Source organism: Mustela erminea, chromosome 8, assembly GCF_009829155.1.
Source record: "Mustela erminea isolate mMusErm1 chromosome 8, mMusErm1.Pri, whole genome shotgun sequence".
Classification (NCBI taxonomy): Eukaryota; Metazoa; Chordata; class Mammalia; order Carnivora; family Mustelidae; genus Mustela; species Mustela erminea.
Genome location: NC_045621.1, coordinates 26,328,784 through 26,353,561, shown reverse-complemented (window position 1 = coordinate 26,353,561; position 24,778 = coordinate 26,328,784). Strand labels below are relative to the sequence as shown.

The 24,778-nt window shown below is 48.3% G+C and overlaps 1 protein-coding gene across 1 annotated transcript in view; it reads left to right on the top strand.

Moving 5' to 3' along the window:
* Positions 1–24,778, top strand: part of MARCHF4 (membrane associated ring-CH-type finger 4) — a 109,816-nt gene that overhangs the window by 70,414 nt on the left and 14,624 nt on the right. The window contains exons 2-3 of the mRNA XM_032354941.1: positions 12,817–12,972; positions 18,235–18,427. Coding sequence (XP_032210832.1) covers positions 12,817–12,972; positions 18,235–18,427 — 349 coding nt within the window. The remainder of the gene's footprint in view (positions 1–12,816; positions 12,973–18,234; positions 18,428–24,778) is intronic.

Here is a 24,778-nt window from a genome sequence, read left to right as displayed (position 1 = left end):
CTATGAAATCATGGATAACCATGAGACATTTTGTAAAGATACAAGTTAAAAATAGGCTGTATGTCACGTTCTCAATTTGGAGGAAACTATGTATATGAGGGGGACATAGTTATGGGGAAAATTTTGATATATAATAAATTTATATATAATTTTATATGAACTTCTCTCTCCTAGCTTCTGGACATGAGGATCCTTGGCTATCTGGGACATAGCAGGAAAACTTCCCTCAAAAACTTAAGCAACTGGTGAAGGTCTGGAAAAAAGTGGCTGAAATGATGCCTGACATGAGACAGGGATCTAAAAATAGGACTTTTCACTGACAGACAACAGCTGAGGGGAAGATAAATACAGTTTAAATCAATCACAAAATCTAAGGGGAGGGGCAACATGGATTTGGATCACCAAATCCCAAAAAATGACTGAAATCCTATAAAAGTCTTGATTGTTTGCCTAACTACCTCATCACCTGAAAAAGGCTAAAGGCAAATAAGAGGAAATGATATTTTACGTACCAGCCACTAATTAAGTGAAATGCAGGCCAAAAAACCATGGCAAAAGCTGAGAATGTAGATGGGTTTGAGGAAGCACATCCGTGTGTGTGTGTGTGTGTGTGCGCCATCTTGGGGTCTCAGCACCAAGGCCCAGAGCTGGTGCTCAATAAAGGCCACCGAACCGCTCTTAAATGAAGGAGACTATGGGCTATTGCCTCAGTCTTTTGGTGGGAAACACTTCTGGTGCATACATATCCCCCCAATCTTTGGGTGTGGAAGCCTGGGCTGCTTCTATGAACTTTGGGCTTCTCTGCACTAGTTTTCCTCCCTGCTTTCCTTCCTTCTTTCCTTTCTTTCCTTCCTTCCTTCCTTCCTTCCAGATTTTATGTGTTTGAGAGAGAGAGAGAGAGAGTGCGAGCACGAGTCGGGGGAGGGAGAGAGGGAGAAGAAGACTCCCTGCTGAGCAGAGAGAGGGACTCTGGGATCATGACCCGAGTCAAAGGCAGACGCTTCACGGCCTGAGCCACGCAGGCGCCCCTGCACTGGTTTTCCCATATGAATCTAAAAGGGCAATGGGTAAGCGTGGGAGGCTCTGGGGCCCCCTTTCCTGGCATTATCTCAGTACAGACCACCTCATATGTCAGGACTGGGGACAGGTCCTCTGACAGGGGCTGGGTGATGAAGCAAAGGGCCTTTGAAGTTCACCCCCTTCCCAGCCCCAGAAGTAGGGAATATAGAATTCTTTCAAACAAAAAGTAAAATTGCCAAGATGACAGAAGCTACAACCACTTGGAGCAGCTTAGCAGAAGCTTGGAGTCAACAGACCGGAGTCTATTCACACGCCATAGTAATTCAAATTCTCCTTAGCGTGCTTATTCCTGACAGGGAAGCGGAGCCAAGACTTCAGGAATAGTATGCTTCCTTGAGAGGTGTGAAGAGAACTGGGCTGAGCTTTCAGCAGACTCTGAAATGGGTATTGCCCAGCGCGAGGCCTCAGGCCGGCAGGGGTGCAGACTCTGAACTCAGGGCGGGAGGGTTGCCCCACCGCCCCACTGCCCTCGCTGGGCTTTGGGCTTTTCAGTCTGAATGGACAATTATCTGAAAGAAGCTTGTCACAAAGAAAAGGTGTAAGTCCCGTACAGAGAAAGAACTGAAAAGCATGTCAGTGTTTACTCCTTCCAACGCAGCCAGAGGAAACCATGGGACAAAGCCTTCTCTTACTTCCCTTCTCTCGCTAAGTTCTTCACGACACAGATCATTCTAGCCTCTCTGCCTCGCTTCCACTTTCCCTCCTTCTTGTGCCTCCAAGGGCATCACAAAGCCCTCAGCTGGCCCTGTGAACACACATTCACAGCCTTGCCTGAAAGGGGGCAGAGAGGAGTGATGGCTGGAAACCCCCTGGCTTGACGCCTAGTCATTTTCTCTATCACAAGAGGAAGGAGCAAAGGCATGTTAGGAAGGAGGCGTGGGGAGGGCTCCTTAGAGACGCGGAGGCCGCAGGTGGTTGTGAGCAGGGGTATCTGTTTTGTCCTTCCCTCCCTCAAAATAACAGGGCAGTTAGCAGTACCTGGAGGCTCCTGGCTTTCATCCCACTGTTATTACTTTCCACCCATTATCAAGACCCCCAGGCAGCATAAGTACTCACCAGTTTCGGACTGATGAGCTTCGTTTACAAGGTGGTAAAGTGAGGGGCTTAGTAAGGTAGCAAAAGGCAGGGATGCCTCGTCCACAGTGTGAGACAGCAGCATCTTCCGTCTGCCTCCTTCTGTTAGGATGGGGAGACTCCATAAGTCTTGGTGGGAGCATGAGCGACAATTAGTAGTGATCTACAGCGGGCACCCACTATGCGTCAGGCAGCATTCTGAGTACTTCTCATTGTGCATTACTTCCCTGAATCTTCATGAGACCCTAGGGAGGCCGGAAGTATCTTTGGTCCTGCTTTACCTCTGAGCAGACTTGCCACAGTCACACAGGTAGTAAATGGTAGAGCAAGGATTCAAACCAGCCGGTCTGCATCCCCTGGCCCCATAGTCTTGCTATCCAGCTTCCTGCATGGCAACTTAAGACCATAGGGACACCCAGCACATGCTCAGTCAGTGTGAGCTACTAAGAGAGGCAGCCATAGCAGCCGGAACATCTAGAAATGCATCTAGATGCAGATGATGGGGCCAGGGCTCAGAGTAGGTAAGGAGCTTGCACAATGGCCTTCACCCACTGAGTGGGAGAACCAAGATTTGAACTCAGCCGTCAACACTGGCATATGGGGCTTAGCACATAGTAAGTGTTCAGTATCTGTTAGCTATTGGTATTTGTTTTTATCTTTGTATACATAAGAGTCTTAGAGTGATGCAGAAGACAGAAGGCTTGCTAAAAAGTATCTGGTGAGGGCTTTGCAAAATGAGTCTTAGCCAACCTTGCTTCAAGACAGGAAGAGTGGGTTCACATATAATCAGAATCTCTGGAGCAAAGCCTGGTAGCCTCCTAACAAGCTTCCAGGTGGTTCTTATGTACGCTGACTTCTGGGAACGAGGGAACCAAGGCCTGGGTGGCATAGAGGCAAGGTCACCAGCCAGAGGGTGGCAGAACTAGGGTTGGCACCCAAGAAGGACCCAGCTTTTTACTTTGTAGGAGCCAGCCATACAGAAAGTTCTAAGAGCCTAAGGCTGTGATTCAAGACATCCATGAGGTGCAACCCATCCTTATAGTTCGTTTGCACTTGGAACATCTGCTGTACCCTCTCAGCACAGAGTGATACATTAATTACTATGATGGAAAATTAATTTTTGTGGAATTTCACCACAACCCCTTCCAATAACACAAAGGTTTTGCACAGTAGGATCTGGGCATCCCTCCGCCAGTGTGCAGGGAGTAATGAGGTCTGACCCCAGAGGGTAATTGAGTACTTGCCCTTTAACTTGCCATTGACTTGTGCCCTTGGCTTGGCCTGACTTGTGGGAAAGAAAGAGGACACCGTGACCTGAAATCCCTGCACACTGGCGGGGATTCAACCTGGGGGTCTGGCGCCCTGGAAACGGGCCCACCCGGCTGCCATATGCAAATAGCCCCATTCTGACCAGCTGAGGTTTATCGAAATTACATTTTTCTGTTGAGTCAGGCAGAGGTTTGAGGAAAGATGAGCCTTTAATTTAAGCTCTTTGGAAACGACGGTGATGGCTATGATGAGTTACACAGAAAGACAAACGGACAGTATATTGCGCATTTAGGTCATTGGAAATACAGATACAGTTATGAATATACACATAAGATATGACCTTCTTTCTTCCCGCCGGCCCCTGTAAAGTGTGGTTTGTTTATTATGCAGACCATGTTTGACTTTATGGAATTGGATGTTATTTAAATTCAATTATTGTGAGGTTAAGTTCTTCCTTCTAGTACCAGTTGAGTAAATTTAGAGGCAGTTAGAGGAAATAGGTACATTTGTCTTATACCAGTTAAATTAGAAGAGGAAAAGCATTGCAGGAATAAAATAATTATCATGAAAATGAAAAACCATGGTTTGGAGGGTTGGGTTTGGGTCTGTGTGTTTTCCTTGTCTCTTTCTGAAATTCTTTTTTGGAACTGATGAACAGGAAGGCTGGAGATTTTTTTTTATGAAGAGGGAGACATTATACGTGTGTGTGTGTGTGTGTGTGTGTGTGTGTGTGTGTGTGTGTGTGAAAGTAAGCTGCTGATGTGAGGGCAGAACTAGAAATAATTATGTGGTTAATCGGATTTAGTGTAGATAACTACAGCTCATTAAGGCCTTAAATCTTTTTTTTTTTTCCTACTTAGTAATAGAGTTCTTTCTTTTTAAAATCAAATTATCTTGCAACAATTATGGATTTCCTTGTGCATGTGTTGACACACTGTTAGTCTCCAGAAGCTGAGGTTTGGCTCTGGCGCCGCTGAGTGTGGAAGTGAGCTGGGAACGGGGCAAGCTACATGCTCTGGTTGGGAGACAGAGTGAGAAGATGGTCCTGAAAGGGCTCCAGGCAGAAAACAAAGATCTGCCTAGACACTGCCTAGCACAATATGCAGAGAATTCAGAATTGCCTATCTGTGTATAATAATGGATTCTAGGGCCATGGGGATCTCTGAAGTCCTCTTGCCTGCCTCCATAGATAAGGGGGAAGCTTGCTTTATCACAGTTCAGGGCAGAGGAGTCACACTCTCTCCTATTCATCTCTCAACCACAACCTTTGCTGGTAAGAAGGTCTTCATGATAGGTCATTTCTCTTGATCCTAATACCAGGATCCATTGGCCTCTAATAGGTCTCTGGAATCAAGAGATGGTTGCCTGGCCTCCTGCAAAAAGAAGACGCCTGGAATCTTCCAGGTTTTCCTTTAAGGCACTGGCCCCACTGTGCTCCTGCGTTGTCGCTGTGCTCCCCAGCCCTCCCCCACCAATCCAGATCATGGCTACATAAATAGTTGGCCAACATCATGGACAAGTTTGGTTGCTTCTGTACAGATGGTAGGATGTGTTATTGATGAGCCTTTCTGTTAGTTGATCCTCCAAATATGTGGAGTGTGGGGAATGGTACAAAACATTTCTTTCCCTACCAAGTCAACTCTCCATCCTATCCAATGTCCATCCAAGAATGGCCATTGGGGAGTCCCTCCTTTCTTTGGTATTCCTCCCTTTTCCTACCCACACTTGCTCCTTATTCTTCGCCACTATCCCAATGAACTACTTCTACTCTTATGTCCATTCTTCCCCCAACCAAGGACACATGGCTTCTGGGTCTACCCTGGAGGGGAAATTCTGATTTTAAAGCCTTAGGCCCTCTGTGTCTTCCCAGGGGAGCATCGTAAGGCAATTGTAACTTTCCTTATTAATCTAGACCGCATCTCAGAGAAAACTTTAATCTATTACTCTGCTTACAAAAACCTCTCTCTCTTAATTTTGACTTAAGCAGTATCAGATGGGGAGGATCTGCCAAGGGTTGGAGTGTGAGGAGGAAGTGAGGGGGAGGTTAGCCTGACCTCCCCACTACCACATCAATTACTACCCAGTGAACACTGCCTGAAATTGGCTTCTGAGGAAAGGGGAAAGGGGGACAAGGATTTCTGCTTTTGTGTTTATATGTTTATGGGGGGAGCCCACAAGGTCAGCTGTCTGTTGGGAGCTGGATAAGTAAGGATCTGATGAACAGGCTGCTGGGGGCAGAAGAAGAGGAGACGAGCTAGTGACGCTAGAGTGGCAGAGATGTGGTGGGTATAGCCTGATGGACAGAACTGGTTTCAGAGCCTTCCTCTGTCTTTCTCCTGAGCAAGTAACAGCCTCTTTGAGTGGGTTTCTGTATCTGTAAAACAGGAGAAGTAATCATTAGCCTCATTTGGTTATTGAGGTAGTAGGTGGTAGAATGTCAATGAAAGCACTTTGTTAGAATTGTAAAGTGTTTATAACATTAGGCTTATTAATAGGAGAAGGTTACTTTAAGGGGGAAGAGAAAAAGTAAGGAAAGTGATAAACGGAAGTAGGTGTGAAGGTGGGCTTAGGGAGAAGGAGCTCTGCTATAACCCCTCTGATAACCCCTTACATGAGAGCCAGCATTTGCTGAGAGTTTCCCATGTGCCAGGCGTGGTGCTAAATATATTTCCTTACTTCCCCAGTCTCACAGATGGGGGAGGAGGCTAGTAATAGAAAGGACCCTCCATGCTGCCAGCAATCATACCTTATTACTCCAGTCTACTCACTCTTAAACTCCCCCAGATGGACTATTTTATACCGATTCACAGACCTCCAACACCACCTCCCCCACCTTCACTCTCAGCCCATATTATTTAATGAATAAATCAAGGAAAACTTGCCAGATCTATGTTTAATTCTCAGTTCTTATCCAACTTGACCCATCAGCAGCCTTTGACAAGGCTGAAGGCCCCTTTTTGGGAAGCATGTTGTCTTCTTGTTTCACTGTTGGAACACACATGTTCCACACATCGTGGAAATCTGTGAATGGAGAAACCACTGGAGTGTTCCTTTCTCATCTCACTGACCTTCCCCCTCAGTCCCTTCTCCTAGTGCTTTCCCATCTCCCAAGTTCTGACATGTTGGCGTCCTCCAGGGATCAGCCATGGTATCCCACCCTACCCCTACCCACACTTGCTCCTTTGGTGATTACACCCAGGCTCATGGCCTTAAACACCGTCTGTATGTCAACGACTCTCAGATTGATGTCTTGAACCTGGACCGCTCCCCTAAGCTCCAGACTAGGATCTATTGCAGTCTCTGATGCCTATTTAACAGGCATCTCGAAGTTGACATGTCCAAAACTCAGCTTCCAGTCCGCCCTCTAAAACCTGTTCTACCCTCAATCTTTCCCATCTCAAATGAGAGCAATTCGCCATCCTCCTCATGGCTCAGGTCAAAACCAGCGTCATCCTTGTTCTCCTTGCTCTCATTCACCCATCTAATCCATCAGCAAATCTTGTTATTTGCATCTTCAAAATGTATCTAGAAATGGACCACTTTGCAGAACTCTCGCTGCATCCATACAGGTCCAAAACACCATCATCACCCATCCGGATGCCTGCAACAGCCTCCTGTCTTTCTCCTTGGCTCTTCTGTCTAGTCTATTTTCAAGACGGCAGCCAAAGGGATCCTGTCAAACATGGTCAGGTCACATTACTCTCCTCAAAATGCTCACGATTTCCCATCTCATTCACAGTAAGGGCCAAGTCCCTAAAATGGCCCACAAGCCTCTTCTGATTTGTCCCTCATTCTTCATCCTTATATCTCTGAACTCATCTCCTATTCCTCTTTCCCTCACTCACTTTACCCCAGACACTCAAGCCTCTTTGGTGTCCCTACAACAAGCCTGGCATGCTTCTGTCTCAGGACCTGTGCACTGAAATATTCAGCCCCCAGATATCCGCATGGTTTGCACCCTGACCTTCTAGTCTTTGCACAAAAGGCCCCATTTGGTGAGGCCTTTCATAGCCACCCTATTTAGAATCTCACCCTGCCCCTTTCCTGGTATTCTATTTTCTTTTCCCCTGCTAATTTTTCTCCATAGCACATGATAGCAACTTTGGTACTTATAGTCTTCTTATATTTTTTATTGTCTGCCTCTCTCTACTAGACAATTTTGGTCAGTTCCATTCACTGCTGTATCCTTGTCACCTAGAAGAGAACCTGGAACATACTAGATGAATACCTGATGAATAAAGAATGACTGAAGCCCAGAGAGGTTAAGCAACTTTCTCAGGGTCACACAGATTGTAAAAGCCTGGATATACCCAAGACTTCCTAAGATTAGAGTCCAAGCTCTTAACCACCACCTGAGTGTCAGTAGAGGAAGATGCCTCCAGGCTGCAGCCCCAGGCTAGGGTTCCTGTTGTCTCCTTTGTTTGGATCTTCTGAAGCTGCAAACCACAGCAGGGCTGGAGTCTTTGCGTCACTAGACTGTATTTGTTTCCTTCTGCTCCATGGCAGGAATGCCCGGTGCCCGTGTGGGTGGCAAGGGAAATCTTGGCTCACCTGCCACTACCATGGCAACCAGGTAACCTAAGGACTCCAGAAGTGAGCCCTTTCAGATTGAGACAGGGAAGAATTGAAGCAAGCCAGAAACAAACAGAAAGAAATCTGTGAATGGAGAAACCACTGGAGTCTTGCACCTGCAGCTTTCTGTGTCATTGGCAGCAAGGAGAATCCGTCCTGTTCTCTTCCCCACCCACCAGCTCAGCCGCCGCCAAGGGCTGTGGATCAGCTTGTCCTGCCTCCTGCCTCTAGCATGACCCCACTTCACCCCTCCAAGAGGCCTGTGCTCTTCTGCTCAGCATCCCCAGGGAAGGGAAGAGTCCCGCCCTGCACCCCCAGGACTCTCAGCGTCGCCCTCATGACACAGAGGACAGTCCTGGGCCGTGAGCTGGCAGATCTGTGTTGTGACCCCTTACCCATGTCACAGGGGCGGACTCCCCTCTCTCGGGAGCTCCGTTGAACTTTACCAAAGGCATGGCTCCCTCCTCCCCTATTTGCCAGTAGGGAATAAAATAGAGCTGTAGTAGGAAGAAAACTATGCAATTGAGGTCCTCATGGAAACGTGAGTTACAATTGTAAAACTCGCCCAGAAGGATTTACTTGTGCCAGGCTCTGTCTCCAGCACTTCTGTGGGCGTGACCGCACTCGAGCCTTATAGCCACCCTCGGAGGGGGCAAGAGTTGCCTGCCGCAAAAAGATAAAGAAGCCTCAGAGAGCGTGAGGGACTTGCCCAAGTTTGCGCAGCTGGTGAGCATGAAGAGGCATTCAAACCTAAGGAGTCCGAAAACCATGCTCCTCATTCCTCCCCCACACGCTGTCCCTTGGAGGCTGGGGGCTTCGAGAAGACCCGAGTTTTCTTGCCTTAGCCACTCCCTGGGCCCTAGAGCCCCGAGCAGATCATTCAGGAGTGTCTGGTGCCCTTTGCAATTAACAATCCTCTTTGATATGTGGCATTTGCGGAGCTCGGCAGACAAGATGGTAAAACAAACAAACAAATAAATAAATAATATATAAAATAAAAATTACCCCAAAAAGATGGTAATGATCGCCCCAGCCCAAGAGCTGGAGCCTCAGGAGCTGGGCCAGGGGTGGGGGGCCCATGCTCTGTCCCACCCTGGGGCCCCTCCCATCAGCACACACTCCAGACTGTGCACCTGTGACGTGCTGGGCTCTGCGGGACACACAGGAGCAGCCCGAATCCTGGAAGACAAGTGCCAAGTTCTGGGGTCGGTGCAGGGAGAAGAGACAGGTGTGCAGCTAGCAGGCATGAGAAACTTGGCGGAGGGGTTGGGGGGGGGGTGGAGGGTGCAGGCAGGGGTGTGGGAGGGACGGGGGTGGGACAGAGGGCCCAGGAGGGATGAACAGAGCGGAGTGGTAAAACACTTGGTGTCTGGTGTCAGAAAGACCAGGCTTCCCGTTCTGGCCACGCCACCGGCCAGCTGAGTGACCTGCAGCTGGTCATTGAACCATCCTCTTCCTGGCCTCAGAGATGTTCACCACTTCCGTTTCCCGGCTCCAGCACTCCAGCTTTTAACGGAATTGACTGCGGCGCTCATCTTCATGAAGTCTAACCTGATCCGTCGGGCCACTGGCTCAGTTCCTCTTCTCCTGCTCTTGAAGGCGCACAGGCCTGACCCGTCAAAGACAGGAAAGCGTCCACGTTAAGGCCTCCTACAAGCCTTAAACATAAAGAAAATTATGGCCCTTCTCCCAAATGTACATAAAAATATACTAGATCATAAAATACAAAACTTATGTAAATGCCAAGGTTAAAATAACATCTTTCCAGATTTACTATTTTTTTGCCCAAATCCTGGATTGCTTCCTTCATCAGAGTGAAACTTTTCCAACAGTTTTGGTGTCCTTGCTTTCTAATCTTTGTAGCACCTGAAACGAGTTCCTATTCTGTCTTCTTCGTTGTCTGGGTCTGGGGGACGAGGAGCCCCCAGGGAGACAGCACCTGTTTGGCCTCTGGGCCCCGTAGCCAGGCACTGGGACCAGGCCGGGTCATGCTGTCCCTGTCCCCACCTAGTGTGTGGGGGTCCAGGGGCCCTGTGAGTGCTGGTGGTGCAGTCGCCCTTCCTGAGTCATGTCAGAGAGCCCAGGTCTTGTCATCAGTTGTGCAGAGCCAACAGCCCTTTCTGCCCTGTCTCTCCGCTGCCGCTTGGAAGCAAGGAGTGCAGCCTTCTCTGTCACTTGGCGGCATTGCCAGGGACCGGAAGTCATGTCTCTTACTTCATTGGCAATTTGACATGGCTGCTTAACAACCCGATTAATCAAACCCAGCTCATCCTGTTAGAATTAATGAGCCCAGGAAAGGCTGCCATGAATAATGAGGGCTTTTGCCCCTCCCCCAGCACCTCTCTCTGCTCACTCCCTCCTAGTTCTTTCTCCTAGTTACACCGCGACTCCTCACTACCCAGTGCCCTTGGACCTGGAAGGCTGTGGCGGGTGCCCAGCAATGTGGGCATCTCCTCCCTCTTCTACTCTCCTAGGCACCATGGCTGTTCACCAGGTGCCAGAACTGGCCATGTCCTCGGGAAGCAAAACCTCCTGTTCATCAAAGAGATAGGAATGTATTTTGCCATCAACACTGCAAAGAGGATCTGCTTCAGGCACTGCACTAGGTGCTCAGGATGGAAAGTTAGATAAGCTATTGTCCCTGTAAGCGATCATGGTGCAGGAACCCAGAGAGAAATGGGAGAAGTGCTACAACAGTGGGTTGAGCAGGGCGGGAGCTACAGTGAAGGAGGCCTGTCAATACTGGAGGAGTGCAGCGGGGAACTGGGAAGGGTTTTCAGAGATGAGGCACGCTGAGCATTTCTGCTACCAAGTTCATTTATGGCATGTACCTACTCTGAGTGCTGGGCACTGAGCAAGGTGCGGGGGTCTCGAAGTCCACAAATGGACATGGTTCCCATTCTCATGGAGCAGACATCTCATCCCCATTCTTCAGGGCAGTGCAGGAAACCTGAGCAGACACCTGATTAATTTTTTCATTTACTCATTCAAACACAGCTGTTGTTGAGGGCCCTCAGGGAGTCGGGTAAGGCATGGAGGGGATAGGGTCCAAAGATGAACCACCCCTGATCCCTGCCTTCCAGAGCTTCTCTGAACATTAGAGAGGCATACTCACAAGTCCTTATAAGGATGTGCTCAGTGCTCTAACAGGTATATACCCAAGGCACTCCACAAAAGGTGTTTAGAGATCAAAGCACTGAGCTCAACCTGCAGAAGACTCAACCTGGGGTGACTCCCTGTAGGAGGTGGCATTGGAACTATGGTGAAGATGAGAAGCAGTTTGACAGACAGACCAATATAAGAATATTCTAGACCTCATCCTGGCCAAGGTGTGGCCTTTGAGTGACAGGGGGTGAATTGGAGGGGAAAGATGATTCTATGCATCTTTGGAGGAAACAACTGGTTCTGCAGTCTATGGCAAAGAACATGATTCAATATGTTTTATAGGTCAAGTGCTTCTGTGCTTGCTTATCCAAAACTGGGAGCAAGATGTGGTTTCTTGAATGAAGGAACCTCCAGATTAGCAGGGACACGGTTTAAGTGACCAAATTGCAAACACACCAATGCAGGGCTCAGGACCATCTTCTGGGTCCTTTGGCAGGAGAGAGATGGAAGGGCTGGGTCCAGAATAAATGAGGTGGGGGTGGGCAGGTGGGTATAGGAAGTAAGGAGAAAGGGAACCCTGGAGTAAGTCAGAAGAAAGCCCAGGTTGGGGGAGGTGGGTGAGCCCAGCTGCTTAAATCTCTAGGAAAGTAAATGAAGGAGTTGAGTTGGTTGGATTTAGCAAGCAGAAACTATGGACTCTGAGCTGGGAGGGGGAATGACAACACAGACGGAGAGAGAATAAAGGGAGGGGAGAGAGAAAGGAAAGGGGTTGTGGAGGCTCATGGAGGCACTTCAGGCCACCATGTCAGGTCTGGCAGGAAGCCAAAGCCCACCAGCTTCAGTCATGGTCATGGACATGTTGTCACAGGGTATACAGGAGGCTAAGCCCATCTCTGTGATCCACTCACGCCATCTAGCTGGGCCAGGTCCTCTGCCTCTCTGCTTCCAGACCTGCCCAGAATAGGCTTCGCATCCACTCCCAGCCAGGCCCCAAGTTCACACCTGCAGCGATACACATCCCACCTCTTAGGTACCTGGGTTCAGCCCTGTCCCCACCTGCCAAGCTTTTGCCAACCAGAGACTCAGGGCAGGAGACTTCACAGAGGGACAGGGGTCTCCATGTGCTGGCCTGCAGGGGAGTACAAATGTTCCAAACTTGGACCAAATCATGCTCACAATATATTTAGAAGACCTGCTTTTGTTGTTGACATTTCACTATTGAGAGACTTTACATAAAAATTGTCACCCAGATTCCCACGTGTACAGTGGGATGGAGCTAATGGTGTCTGTCCCTTTAACTTGGGGTCTGGGCCTTAGATTGGCCCCAGTCCCTACTAGCTGCCTTGTGTCACTTGCATGGTCTTTCTGGCTCTGAGAGCATCTGAGTTTGAGACCCCTTTACAGAGAAGTCCATCAGGCTGACAGGGGGCTTTGGATGGCAAAGGGCTTCCATAAAAATCGACCCACTCATTTCACAGGCACCCTAGGACTTGGGCAGCACCCAATGGGAGCCAAGGCACCAAAATGCTAGTTGAGTGCTCTGAGGCTGCCTGATTCCCCTGTTCCCCGTGGATTCTGGTGCTTCCCACCAAAGCCAGTGACCAGTTTAAGTGGTGTGGTCTGTCCTCCCTCAGTGGCCCAAACCACCACTCCAGCAGCCACCCACCTGCCAGACTTCAGATCCAGAACTCACCACCTTCTGCCTCTCTGCTGCAGGGGGAGCTGCTGAGCCCGTGCCGCTGTGATGGCTCCGTCAAGTGCACGCACCAGCCCTGCCTCATCAAGTGGATCAGCGAGCGGGGCTGCTGGAGCTGCGAGCTGTGCTACTACAAGTACCACGTCATTGCCATAAGCACAAAAAATCCTCTGCAGGTATGGCCGGGGCGGGAGAATGGTTTCTCGAGCGTGGAGAAAAGGAACAAGATGGGCCAGTTGGGCACGATTGCCGTGGCCTGCGGGCAGATGGGATGAGAGAGCTCTTGTGTTTTCTCCTCAGCCTAGACAAGAAGAGAAAGGGACAGGGCAGAGACAGAAGGAAGGTTTAGAAGGAAAGAGGTGTGGAGAAGTGGATGGTAGACAGGATCAGTGAGCTCAGGGATGGATGGATGGATGGATGGATGGATGGATGGACGGAAAGAAGGATGGATGGATGGATGGATGGATGGATGGACGGACAGAAAGAAGGATGGATGGATGGATGGGTGGGTGGATGGATGATGGATGGATGGATGGATGGATGGACGGACGGAAAGAAGGATGGATGGATGGATGGGTGGGTGGATGGATGATGGATGGATGGATGGACGGACGGAAAGAAGGATGGATGGATGGATGGATGGGTGGGTGGATGGATGATGGATGGATGGATGGATGGACGGACGGATGGAAAGAAGGATGGATGGATGGATGGATGGACGGAAAGAAGGATGGATGGATGGATGGGTGGATGGATGATGGATGGATGGATGGATGGATGGTGGATGGGAGGAAGCGTGGGGAGGCAGGGAGGAAAATAAAAGAAAGAGGGCAGATGAGAGTAGGATGAAAAAAGATGAAGGGTGAGAGGTGTGGGAGAAAGACTGAGGAAAGCTAAGTGAGGAAAAAGCAGAAATAAGGAGCAGACTCAGTGGCCCATCCCAGACTTGAAGGTGCATCCAGTTCACCTGGAATCTTGCTAAAATGCAGACTGTGACTCAGGAGTCCAGGGCTAGGCCTTAGATTCTGCGTTTCTAACAACCTCTGGGTGATGCTGATGCTGTTGGCCCACAGACCACTCTCCTTGTGACCGGGGCCAGAGAAAAATGGAGAAGAGACAGGAGAGGGAGGCAGCGAGAAACAGAATGGAAGGAAGAAGGAAAAGGAGGGACTGAGAAGGGGCTACCATCGGGCAAGGGAAGAGCGGAGGCTGGGGTGGGGTCTGTCACACGGATTCCAGGGATTGGGACAGGGCTGCACCCCCATCCTCCCCCACCCTCAGGCCCTACCCTGACACAGCCCTCATCCCCCGCGCGGCTGGTGGGCCCTACTCCACCTCGTAAATCCTCCAAACCCAAGGGCTCTCCCTGCGTGGTGCACCCGCATATAGAGAGCACTTCGCTTCTGAAAATACTTGCACCTATGCGGGGTCAGCCGATCGGGTTGCCCCATAATCAATGAGCCGCTCTGCTCCTCCTGTTCTTAGGGGGAGGGGAAGAGTGGATTCTGCCGGCCCAGGAGGGCGAGGGTGTGGTGTGACTGTAGGGCTGGGGGCTTCCTGTGCAGGAGCAGCCGGAAGCCTGGAGCCAGGAATGAGTGCGCTCCTGTGTGTGTGTGTGTGTGTGTGTGTGTGTGTGTGCGCGCGCGCGCGCGCGCGCCTGTGTGTCCACGCTAGAACATGCCTGTGGGCCAGCAGGGGGCGTCACTTCTGGAAGGAGGCCTTAAAACTCCCAGGCACCTCAGAGGAAGGGTCAGAATGAGAGGGGCCTCTCCAGGTGCTGGTCCCATCTTCGGTCATTCATTTCAAATCTCCAAGTGTCTTCAAGTAGCAGGTTGTGAGACTGCTGATTCCATGACCTCTGGGCTGCGTTCACTCTCTTTGCAGCTCTTTCGAGACTTGGAAAAGGGTCAGAGTCTGGATCCACAGGCCCACCCCAAAATAACCTCTTGGCTCATAAACAGGCACCAGATCTTGACTCTTAAAATGAAAAGGGATCATCCCCCCATTCCTGGGAGTAAAAAAAAAAGAAAGAAAAAAAGAAAAGGCTATTCTGATCTCTTAAGTATGGTGAGCAAATGGCTGTGTTGACAACACTGATTCATGAATTTAAGTGACTAACATGCCTTTCACTGTGAGTTTCTAAGCCCTGGGGACTCCTTCTGATTCTGTTGCTCCTGGAAATGCATGATGTGTGCTCAGTAACTGCCACTGCACTTTTCCAGATAGCGCCCGAAGAAGGAAGTAGTTTGGCCTAGTAGCAGTGTTGTGTGGTTGTGGTCCAGATTGTCCCAGCTATGTGTCCTGGGCTTCTCAGGCCCAGGCAAGAGTAGGATGGCTGCTGTGGAGCAGCTGGAGCTCCTACAGCCAGCGGAAGCACCTACCGTCAGGGACGCAACAGGGGGCCCCTCCTGCAAGCAAGAGGCTCCATGGCGGAATTGGGGGTCGCGGGGGGAGGGCACCAGGGTGACAAGCCTCTGCTGTCAGAGCAGGGGCACTTTGCCCACGTCTCAGGTCCTCCAACACGCGGGCCAAGCCCCATCCAAAGTTGTGAGAAATAGCGCTCGCCATGGCACATTATCTCAGTGACTATCCACAAGTTTCAGTGTCTAGCAGAAAAGTCATGGAGAAAGGAATCTCGGATTGGCCTCGGAGCTTTCTGGCTGCTCCTCACCCTCTCTCTGCTACAACTGAACTATAGTTAGTCTATATAAGTCTATAGACTTAGAGTGACTCGCCCGAAGGGAGCACTAACTAAATGCTCCCTGGGGGCGAGTCACTCTAAGTCTTCACATGTATTATCTCATTTAATACCAAAAACAACCTAGGGCTGTGGGCACTGTTCTTCCCAATTCACAGATGACACAGTGGAGGGACAATTTGCTCACAGTTACCTTGGCAGGGTGGGCTTGCACAGAGGGTCTCACTCCTCTGACCTTCGGTGCATAGGCGTGGCTTGGCTGAGTGCATTCGGGAATGTCCCACCTGGAGAAAAAAAAAAAAGGAATACCCCATCTGGACATGCGTCACTGTATTTTCGCTCAAACATACTGAAGAGTGGAAATGACAGCTGCTCGTCCCCTTCAAGGAATTCTTTCATTCAGCCTCACAGTACTCTAGGGAGTGAGAAGGGCCAGTTATTTCTGTTTTTATGAAAGGGACAACTGACAGCCCTTATGACTTACTGACTTCTCCTAGGTGACACTTTGTAAGCTGCAATAGAGCTCAGCCAGAACGGGGTCCTGACCCCTTCCTTGCTCAGTGCCCCTTCCTGGGGTCGAAGGAAACAGCCGGTCCTGGTGCTGCAGTGCAGGGGGGATACTGGGACCGGAACCTCCTTAGGAACACTGGGATCATGATACTGGGATCAGAACCTTGTTAGGAATGAAGCCCCAGTGTTGGGGGGAGCAGAGTCTCTGGAGCTCTTCTCCTCTCCCCAGCCTCCTTTGGAGGTCTCAGAGCTGTCTTGTTCTCTCTTGCTCTTTGCAGCTCTGTTCCCCACTCCTTTCCTAGAGGTTCCCATGGGACAGACAGGAGGAGGGCCTGTCTACAGCACCCCACCCTGTTCCCTTCTCAACACGCTTCAGACCGTAGTCAGCAACTGAGGTTCTAGAGTTCATTGGGGGACCAGGCATTAGGGTGGCTTTAGGGACTAAGACACTTTCTGTGCCTCTATATTTGGGGGTTTTGAAGTCTGGAGCAGGAGAAAGTGAAGGTTATTGATGACTCAGTGGCAAAACCAAAAAGCTCCATCAGGAACCCTCTTCACAGACAGAGAGGCAGGCTCTGGAGGAAGCATTTGTAGTCTAGTATTTGAGAGGAGTCTGTAGGTTCAGACCACCTTCTGGAAAATTCCCTTGCTCTGTGTAGACCCAGGCTGGAGGAAGCAGTGGAAAATTGAAAGGCCTGATTACCTGTAGTAGGATGCTATCTGTACAATTAAAGGTAAATGCTGATGTCCTACTAGAACAGCAAGTGAAATGTATTCCAATGGTTACCATTCCTTAGGAGCTGCTGGTCAGTCCTCATGGAGCCAGAATGAGTGCTTGCATCCATGCCATTTAGTGTGGAAGAAGGACTCGCTGTTGATAGATGGAATGTTGTCTGGTTTTTCTGGGGAGTTCAGGCTGAAATGCCTGCTGGGGGGAATTCTCTGGGCTTTACACAAATCCCGACAATCACAAGATGGTACTGCACTCAGCTTCCCAAATGGAATCCTGTTACTTCCCTGCCTAAAACCATTCCGTAGCATCCTATTTACTCATAGGACACAGCCAAAATTCTGTGCCTATTCTTCAAGATTCTACATGGTCTTCTCTTCTTTTTCCAGCTGTCTTACCCCACACTCCCTTTTGCTCTCTCTGCTCCACCCTTTCTGGTCTTCTTCCAGGTTTCCATACTCACTATATATACATTTTTTTTCCACCACTGGGCCTTTGCACATGCTTTCTCCTCTGCCTAGAGCACCCTTCCCTCCTCTCTTTGCCTGAACTCCTCCTCAACTCAAGCATTGCTTCTTCTCACAAGTCGAATTTGCCTATCAAAGGCTCTCATAGTTCTATGTACCTCCATCACTTATGCCAGATGAACTAATAGCTGTAAATACATTATTTGATCATCTGTGTTCCCTAGACTATAAATTCTATGAGGACAGAAATCTTATATGTTTTTGCTTACTGCTTTATCTCCAGCACCTAGCAGAGTACATATTTGTTGAGTGAGAGCATGAATAAATCCCGAACTAAAATCCAACTCCAGGCACATTTAGGCCTGTGCTACTGAGGCCAGCCATAGAATCACAGAATTTCAGAGTTAAAGTCCACCCACACCCCAGCCTTCAATCTGTCCATCAATACTGCTGTTAGCATAGTGCTTTTTCTGTTAAAAAATGAAATCTCAGCGTTCACAGATAGTAAAGTATACTGTTTTTCTTCTCTCTCCCCCACATCCTGTGTCCTCTCCTTGTCTGTTGAATTGGTAATCGCTAGCATTTATATTAAATGACATGCCAGGTGTTGTTGTAGAAAATAAGTTAAAAAAGGGGGGGGGCCTGTGCACTATTAGTGTGAAAATAAACAGTGTTGCTCTGAAAAGAATATTCTGGGCCCCAGAATACCACCCTCACTGACCTATACTTTCACTTTGTCTGCATCATAATCAATCATAAAGGCCTTCCTTCCCAGCCACGGCTGCCCAGAACCCCCTCCCTACAATAACTTCTGACCGTTTGGTGTGATATCAGTTTCCTCCATATTGAAAGGGGAACATAAAACACAGAATGCTGGAACAATAACCATTGTGTTCCAAGTTAAAAAGCCTTGTATTAAATCCAAAACCTGAGGTAAGAGGTTATGACAGCAGAAGCAAGAGGGATGGGAATGGGGTGGAAATGGGGTAGGGGCATCCCAGCAACAGCTAACCTGTCTTTGTCTTCTTTGCAGTGGCAGGCCATCTCTCTGACGGTCATTGAGAAGGTTCAGATTGCAGCTGCCATCTTGGGTTCCCTCTTCCTCATTGCCAGTATCTCTTGGCTTATCTGGTCAACCTTCAGTCCCTCAGCAAAATGGCAACGCCAAGACCTCCTCTTCCAGATCTGCTATGGGATGTATGGATTCATGGATGTGGTGTGCATAGGTGGGTCTGGGGGCTTGTCTCTATGGGAACTGGGGAGCCATAAGCTGGTGAGCTAGACAAATCTCTCAGGATTCCTCCCTCTGAAGTGTTGAAGCACAAGGCTTGAGAGCCGTAAGCTCGGTAGGAGCCAACACTTTAGATTTGAGGTGTCAGTGGGGTGGGGGAGAAGGCAAACCAAAGAGGAAGATCTAAATCTTTCCAAAGCAAATCTGTTCTTGCCCAGTTGAAGATGAGGATCAGGAGGCTTGCCTCTAAGGAGAAGGGAAAGGTCAGTTGGTCAGTCTGTCTGCCTCAAACAGAATGTGGAAGCTCTCCTCTCTGTTGTGTTCTCCACGGCTGCCAAGCCGTGACAAGGGATGACTATACATTTAACCCATTCACGTCCCAGCAAAATGCCCAGAAACAGCCATCATGATACCTGCCCCTCCCTCCTTTTCTTCAGCTTCCCATGAGCCAATTATAATGCCCCAGATGTCTCTAGTCTGGTGGTTTTCAAACTGTATATAGTCCCAATGTTCCACACACAGCTTCAGGAACCAGTTTGGGAGTAGGCAATGGAACACAGTGCAGACAGGCTCCGAATCTTCACCCTTGCTTCACCTTGAGTTTTGGTACCTTTATCCACTTACATACGCTTCTGTTCTAAATATCTCTTCGGTGTTTGAGAAAAAAAAGTTGAGAACCTTCCACTTTAATTCCTGCCTGTTCCCTTACACCAGTCCCAAATCTGTGTTCCTTCCTCTTCTACTAAGTTAGGTTGATTGGTAGAGGCCGGGGTCTTTTGTTCTTCCACACAAATGCTTTTGGTTTTCAACTCTGGAGCTGGTTTTCTCTCAGGGACATGAAGCACTGGTCATTCAGCCTAACCTGGAAGTCTCAGGTTGTCCCCTAGGCCATGGTGCTGATAGCATTGAAGTTCCACAGTTGTGTTCTCTGGGCTTTGGTTTGTATATTGTATCAAATATGCTACACTGCTCTGTTTGGCAGGAAAACATCTATTAGCTAGAATTTGGCTGGGAGGATGCTATGTGAGTTTCTTTGGGGTTCTTTAATATCAGAGTCAGAGAGGCCTGGAGACTCACATGCTGCTTATAGCAGCCAGAGACCGGTGATGCTGGCACTTGGATACTTGTCTTAGCATCTCGCTCCCTCTCTCTGCTAGCTAAACCAATATATCCACCCTGAGTTCAACCACCTTTTTAAAAGAATCCTTTTATGGCACCTGGACAGACGGTCCAGGTTTGGAGGACTGTGGAAGAGAGGACTGTGAATGGGGAGGAATTTGACTTTGAGCATTTCTAATTTAGTTCCCCCTCCACCAAAATCCGTTCCTACCCCACTGAGGCATGGGTGGTGGCTGCCAGAAGCCAGGTGTGTCTCCATATGGAAGTGTACGGCTCTGGCATGAAGGAGGGCAGTGGAGGGCCTGGAGGAGCCTCTCCAGCTGCCCTTCATTCTCCTTCAGGCAGGCTTTTGACTGGTCCTGATGTGTGCTTCGACGAGACTTGCTTTCCTGTCGTGTGTGTATTAGTCAGCTTTGGCTGCAGTAATAGGCAACTCCAGCACTGCAGTGCCTCACAACAATAGGCATTTATTTCCTGTGGCTAGGCCTGCATGATTGCTGTGGCTCAGCTGGCCTTGGCTCGGCTTGGCTTCTGACTAAGTATTGGGTTCCAACCCGCTCTGAGTGGTTCCTTGTGCTGGGGTCCAGGCTAAAGGGACAGGGACTGCTGGGGTATACCCTTCTAGCTAGGTACAAGAGCACAAGAGGACTGGTAGAAACTTGCAGGGCCTCTCAAAGCTTCTGCTCAATACTGGTTTACTGTCCCCTCCACAGCCCATGGGCCAAAGCAAGTCACCAAAGAGCCCAACATCAGTGTGGGGGTGGGTGAGGGAAGCCATATTCCTCTTCCCCTGAAGGAAACATGGGAGGGAAAGAGGAGCATAAATGCCACCTGCCATGCAGGGCTTCATGGATTTGAAGACTGAGATGAGTGAATGTAGAAGAGATCATGGGATCAACCCGTACAACTCCTGTTTTGAAGTTGAGAGAACTGGGACTCAGAGAAATGAAGTGATCTTCTCAGGATTGCCCAGCTGGGAATAGAAGCAAGGTCTCCTGATTGCCAGTTCACTGTTCTTTCCGTTATCTTCTTGCATCAGACAGCAGGAGTCTTCAGTGTCCCTTATGGAACATATGCAGATGCTACCTGCAACTTTGAGTGCAACTGAGCCCACTTACAGGAAGAGCCCTCACAAACCAGCCTGCTCCCTGTGGGTCTGAGCCACCTACCACCCTGCTTGGGCCTTCCTGGCACCCTGGTCTCTCCTGCGCATAGTATCTCCCTCTGAGTAGTGCTCCACAGAACCATTTCGTCCTCTTGGCTTCTCTCCATCTGCCTCCCTCCAACCCATTTCTTTTCCATTTTTTAAATAATTGTTTTATTTTTTTATAATCATATAATGTATTATTAGTCCCAGGGGTACAGGTCTGTGAATCGCCAGGTTTACACACTTCACAGCACTCACCATAGCACATACCCTCCCCAATGTCCATAACCCCACCACCCTCTCCCCACTTTCCTCCCCAAGCAACCCTCAGTTTCTTTTGTGAAATTAAGAGTCTCTTATGGTTTGTCTCCCTCCCTCCAAACCATTTCTATCTCTCAAATTCTTTCTCTTATTTCTCTTCATATATATATATGGCACTCAATCACCCAATTTCTGGAGGAAGGACAGTGAGCTAAATATTGAGAGTTTTCATTTCTTCCAAGCTTTCAGGAAAACATAATTTCCCAGGATGCAAAGCCACACCATGATCTGTCCATTCTGCCCTGAGAAGCCAGTGACTGCCTGGAGACAGCCATTGGACAAAAGGGGGATGCATAGGGATCATAAGGGCTTTGAGTTCCATCCCAAAGTGGTCAGATAAATTTACATTTAGACTAGCTCACCTTTAAAGAGTTTAGACTATGCTATCATTTTGTTGAGTATAAGTGGAGCTAATTCAGTTGTCAGACCATTTCCCCAGGGGCAATAATTTTCTTCCCGTTTTTCTAGATGGGGAAACTGATACTGAAGGATTTGTCTTAGGCTGACTCAGGCAGCAGAGAAGGACTCTCATTTCAGTGTTTTTCTAGGCGAAGTTGTCCATAGGAGAAAATTCTAGGAGACAAAATCAAAAAGAGAATAATATATGATCTAAAGAAGTGAGCGAAAGATGGTGGACAGTAGTTGAAATGCACAAACAGATTCTTGTGATGGTTGCATTGATGATGATTTTGATATTGGTGATGACAATCAGTAGTGATGTTGGTGGTTTCAAGGATAAAGTTTAGGTATCAGTCACTTACCTCTCTTCTGTAGTGTTCTGGCCAGTTGGGGGGAAATACTCAGTGCTACTTAAGTGGTTATAAAGTATCAGTCCCTTAGGGGTTCCCTGGTAGGGATAGTCAGGTGGAGCCTGGAATGTCCACCAGCAGTGTATTTATTTTTAGGCTCAACTAGACACTTAGACTCACAGAACTACTGGAGAGTACACTTGGCACTAGATTCACTTAGGGGAATTTAGGACAGGAGCCACAGGCTCCACAAGGCAGTTTCAGCTTACTTCTGCAGGTGAGTCCTTGCTGCACTCCATATCCTAGTCCAGAGCTCATCTCTCAGTGCTCAGATAATAGCTCAGGAAGAAGGAGATGATAGCCACAATACCACCTTGACATAATTTCCCCACAAAAGTCATATGCAGTTACCAGTGTCCCTGTACTCATGGACACCCAAACTACAGCCTCCTACCAGGAATTCATAGTAAAGCAGCCACCAATCAGGGGTTACGTCCACCCTAGGGAATGTTGTAACACAGCTGACGCTCCACCTTCCTCAGAATTCCAGGGAAACAAGCCAGAATGGCAACACAGGGTCTAGTTTGTTTTGAGAGAAGGAGCAAGTATGCCATCATCTCTATCCTACCACCTCCTGCCTCTACCCATGAATCTTGACTTCTTGACACACAAACCTGTTTCACTGAACCAATACAAGACAGAGGAGCTGGAACGTGGAAGGAGACTGGGTAGGTAAACCAGAAGGAAGCAAAATGTGGTCTTCTTTGTGCACAAAAATGAACAACATGGACAAGAGAGTCACAGGGCAGCACCTCTATTACTATAAAGGGGGTCATTAATTCTAAAATTCAGTCAATTAGCTTATTCCTATGGGAAAAGTGACATTTCCCATCCAGAGCTCCTAAGAAAGTAGAAGAAGGTGATGTGACAGAGTGGACAGTGGAAGAGATGATTCCTTACCAGAAAGGAGATGAAGTGATAATGGGAGAGGTGAGTATTCTCAAGAAATGTTGGTTGAAAAAAAAGTTGAATGAAAAACTCCATACCCATAGATCCAAGGTCCTTGGATGGATGGAGCAATTCAGTGCTTGGATAGAAATTTACCATCCGAAGAAGGAAAATGAGTTTAGTCCTAGGAAAATGAGTGCTAGCTCCAAAGGCTGAGTAAGAAAGGAATAGGACCATCTGTTAAAATGAGTCTTTGGACTTTCTCTGTTTTTCAGACACCAAGAACAGTTTGTCTATTCCCTAAGACTGTTAAATGGCCTCAGACAGTAAAGAATCTGAGTAAACATGAAATCTATAGCTTTAAGTAATCCTTAAAAATAGACTTAGTTTTGATCAGAGCAGTCTTCTAAGGGAAGACTCATAAGAGTGGAAAGGACATAAAGAGAAACTCCATTGGGTGCCAACACCAGCTGAGCAGATATTCTCTGCCATGATGCCAAGAGAATGCAGAACGTGGGACATGGTCACCTTGCTGCCCATGAAACCACATTGGCTCCATCCATGGCTATGTCTACCTGGCTGACCTCCAGGGAAGGGCCTTTGGTTCTCACCAAAGAATTTTGCCTAGGATGGGTGCCAGGATGGTCTGGATTCTCTGTTGGATGCAGCTTGGGTCCAGGGTTGTGGACAAGGCCTCTAGACTTAGTTATATCAGAAGGTTATCCATTCTGGGAGACAAAGCTGGCCCTACAGATTAAATGTCTCTTGAGTAAAGTCCTAACTTCTAGACCAATCCATGTCACTGTGAAGACTAAAACTAAGTTACTGTGGACAGAACAAACCACCAAACCCCTGCAAGGGCAGAGAAGAACTGAGAAAGGTCACAATCTCCCTAAAAGATGAGCAGGTTAAGTATTATGATCCGTATTTAACAGGTGAGGAAAGGCTTAAAGTAATCGTGCTCCAGGTCACATAGCTAAACAAATGACAGAGCTGAGAATTAGACCAAAAATCTTGGACTCCAATTCCAGGGCACTTTCTACTGCATATTTTATCTCTGACTGCTCTGTGAAATTGTAAATGCAGAGCTTGGATGGGAAGGCAGGTTGAAGGGAAATTGTTCCGGTAATACCTTGACCCATAGGGTAATGACTGAGCAATAAGAAATTCAGTGAGCCCTAACTGCTCCTGTCCTTTATTCCGGGTCTTGGAGTTTAGTCATTGTTGCACTTCCCTTTTGATCAGTGCTATTCTGACACCAACTGAGTGAGAGGATTAAGAAATTGAGGTGAGGAGCACCTGGGTGTCTCAGTCAGTTAAGCAACTGCCTTCGGCTCAGGTCATGATCAGGGTCCTGGGATGGAGCCCATGTCAGGCTCCCTGCTCAGCAGGGAGTCTGCTTCTCCCTCTCCCTCTGTGCTTTCTCTCTCTCTAATAAATACATAAATTCTTAAAAAAACAGAAATTGAGGTGAAATTTGGGTGGTTTGTCTCCTTGTGAGACACTCTGGTGGAAGGAACTTAGGGCAGGGGAAGCTACATCTCTTGGTTAACATGAACTTAGGGAACCCATTCATGACTAAAAAATATTTATTGAAAGGGCACTCCCAATAAGATAGTCACTTGCTCTCAAGGATCTTATATTTCACTGGGAAGGCAGACAAGTTAATCATTTATCATTTATAAGTCAGAAGATCCTCAGGATGGTCATGTTCATCCACTCAGTAGCATTTCCTGGCCAAATGTTTTGTTCTGGAAACTAGGGAACTTTAATAAAGTAATGAACGAGACACAGTCTTTGCCCTCAAGGAGCTCCCAGTCTACAAATAAAGTACAGCACAGTGGAAGCCACTATAACATACAGAGAAATATGGAACAGAACAGAGAACAATTAACTCCCCTTTGGAGGGGTCCAGCAAGGCTTTTTGAAGGAAAGAACTCTATCCTTCAGCTATTTTTCAAAAGATAGGGCAAAGTTTGTCCAGAAGAGAGGAAAAGAACATTCCAAGCAGAGAGACTAGCATGTATAGAGGCACAGAGACTTGAGAGAACCAGGGACCCTT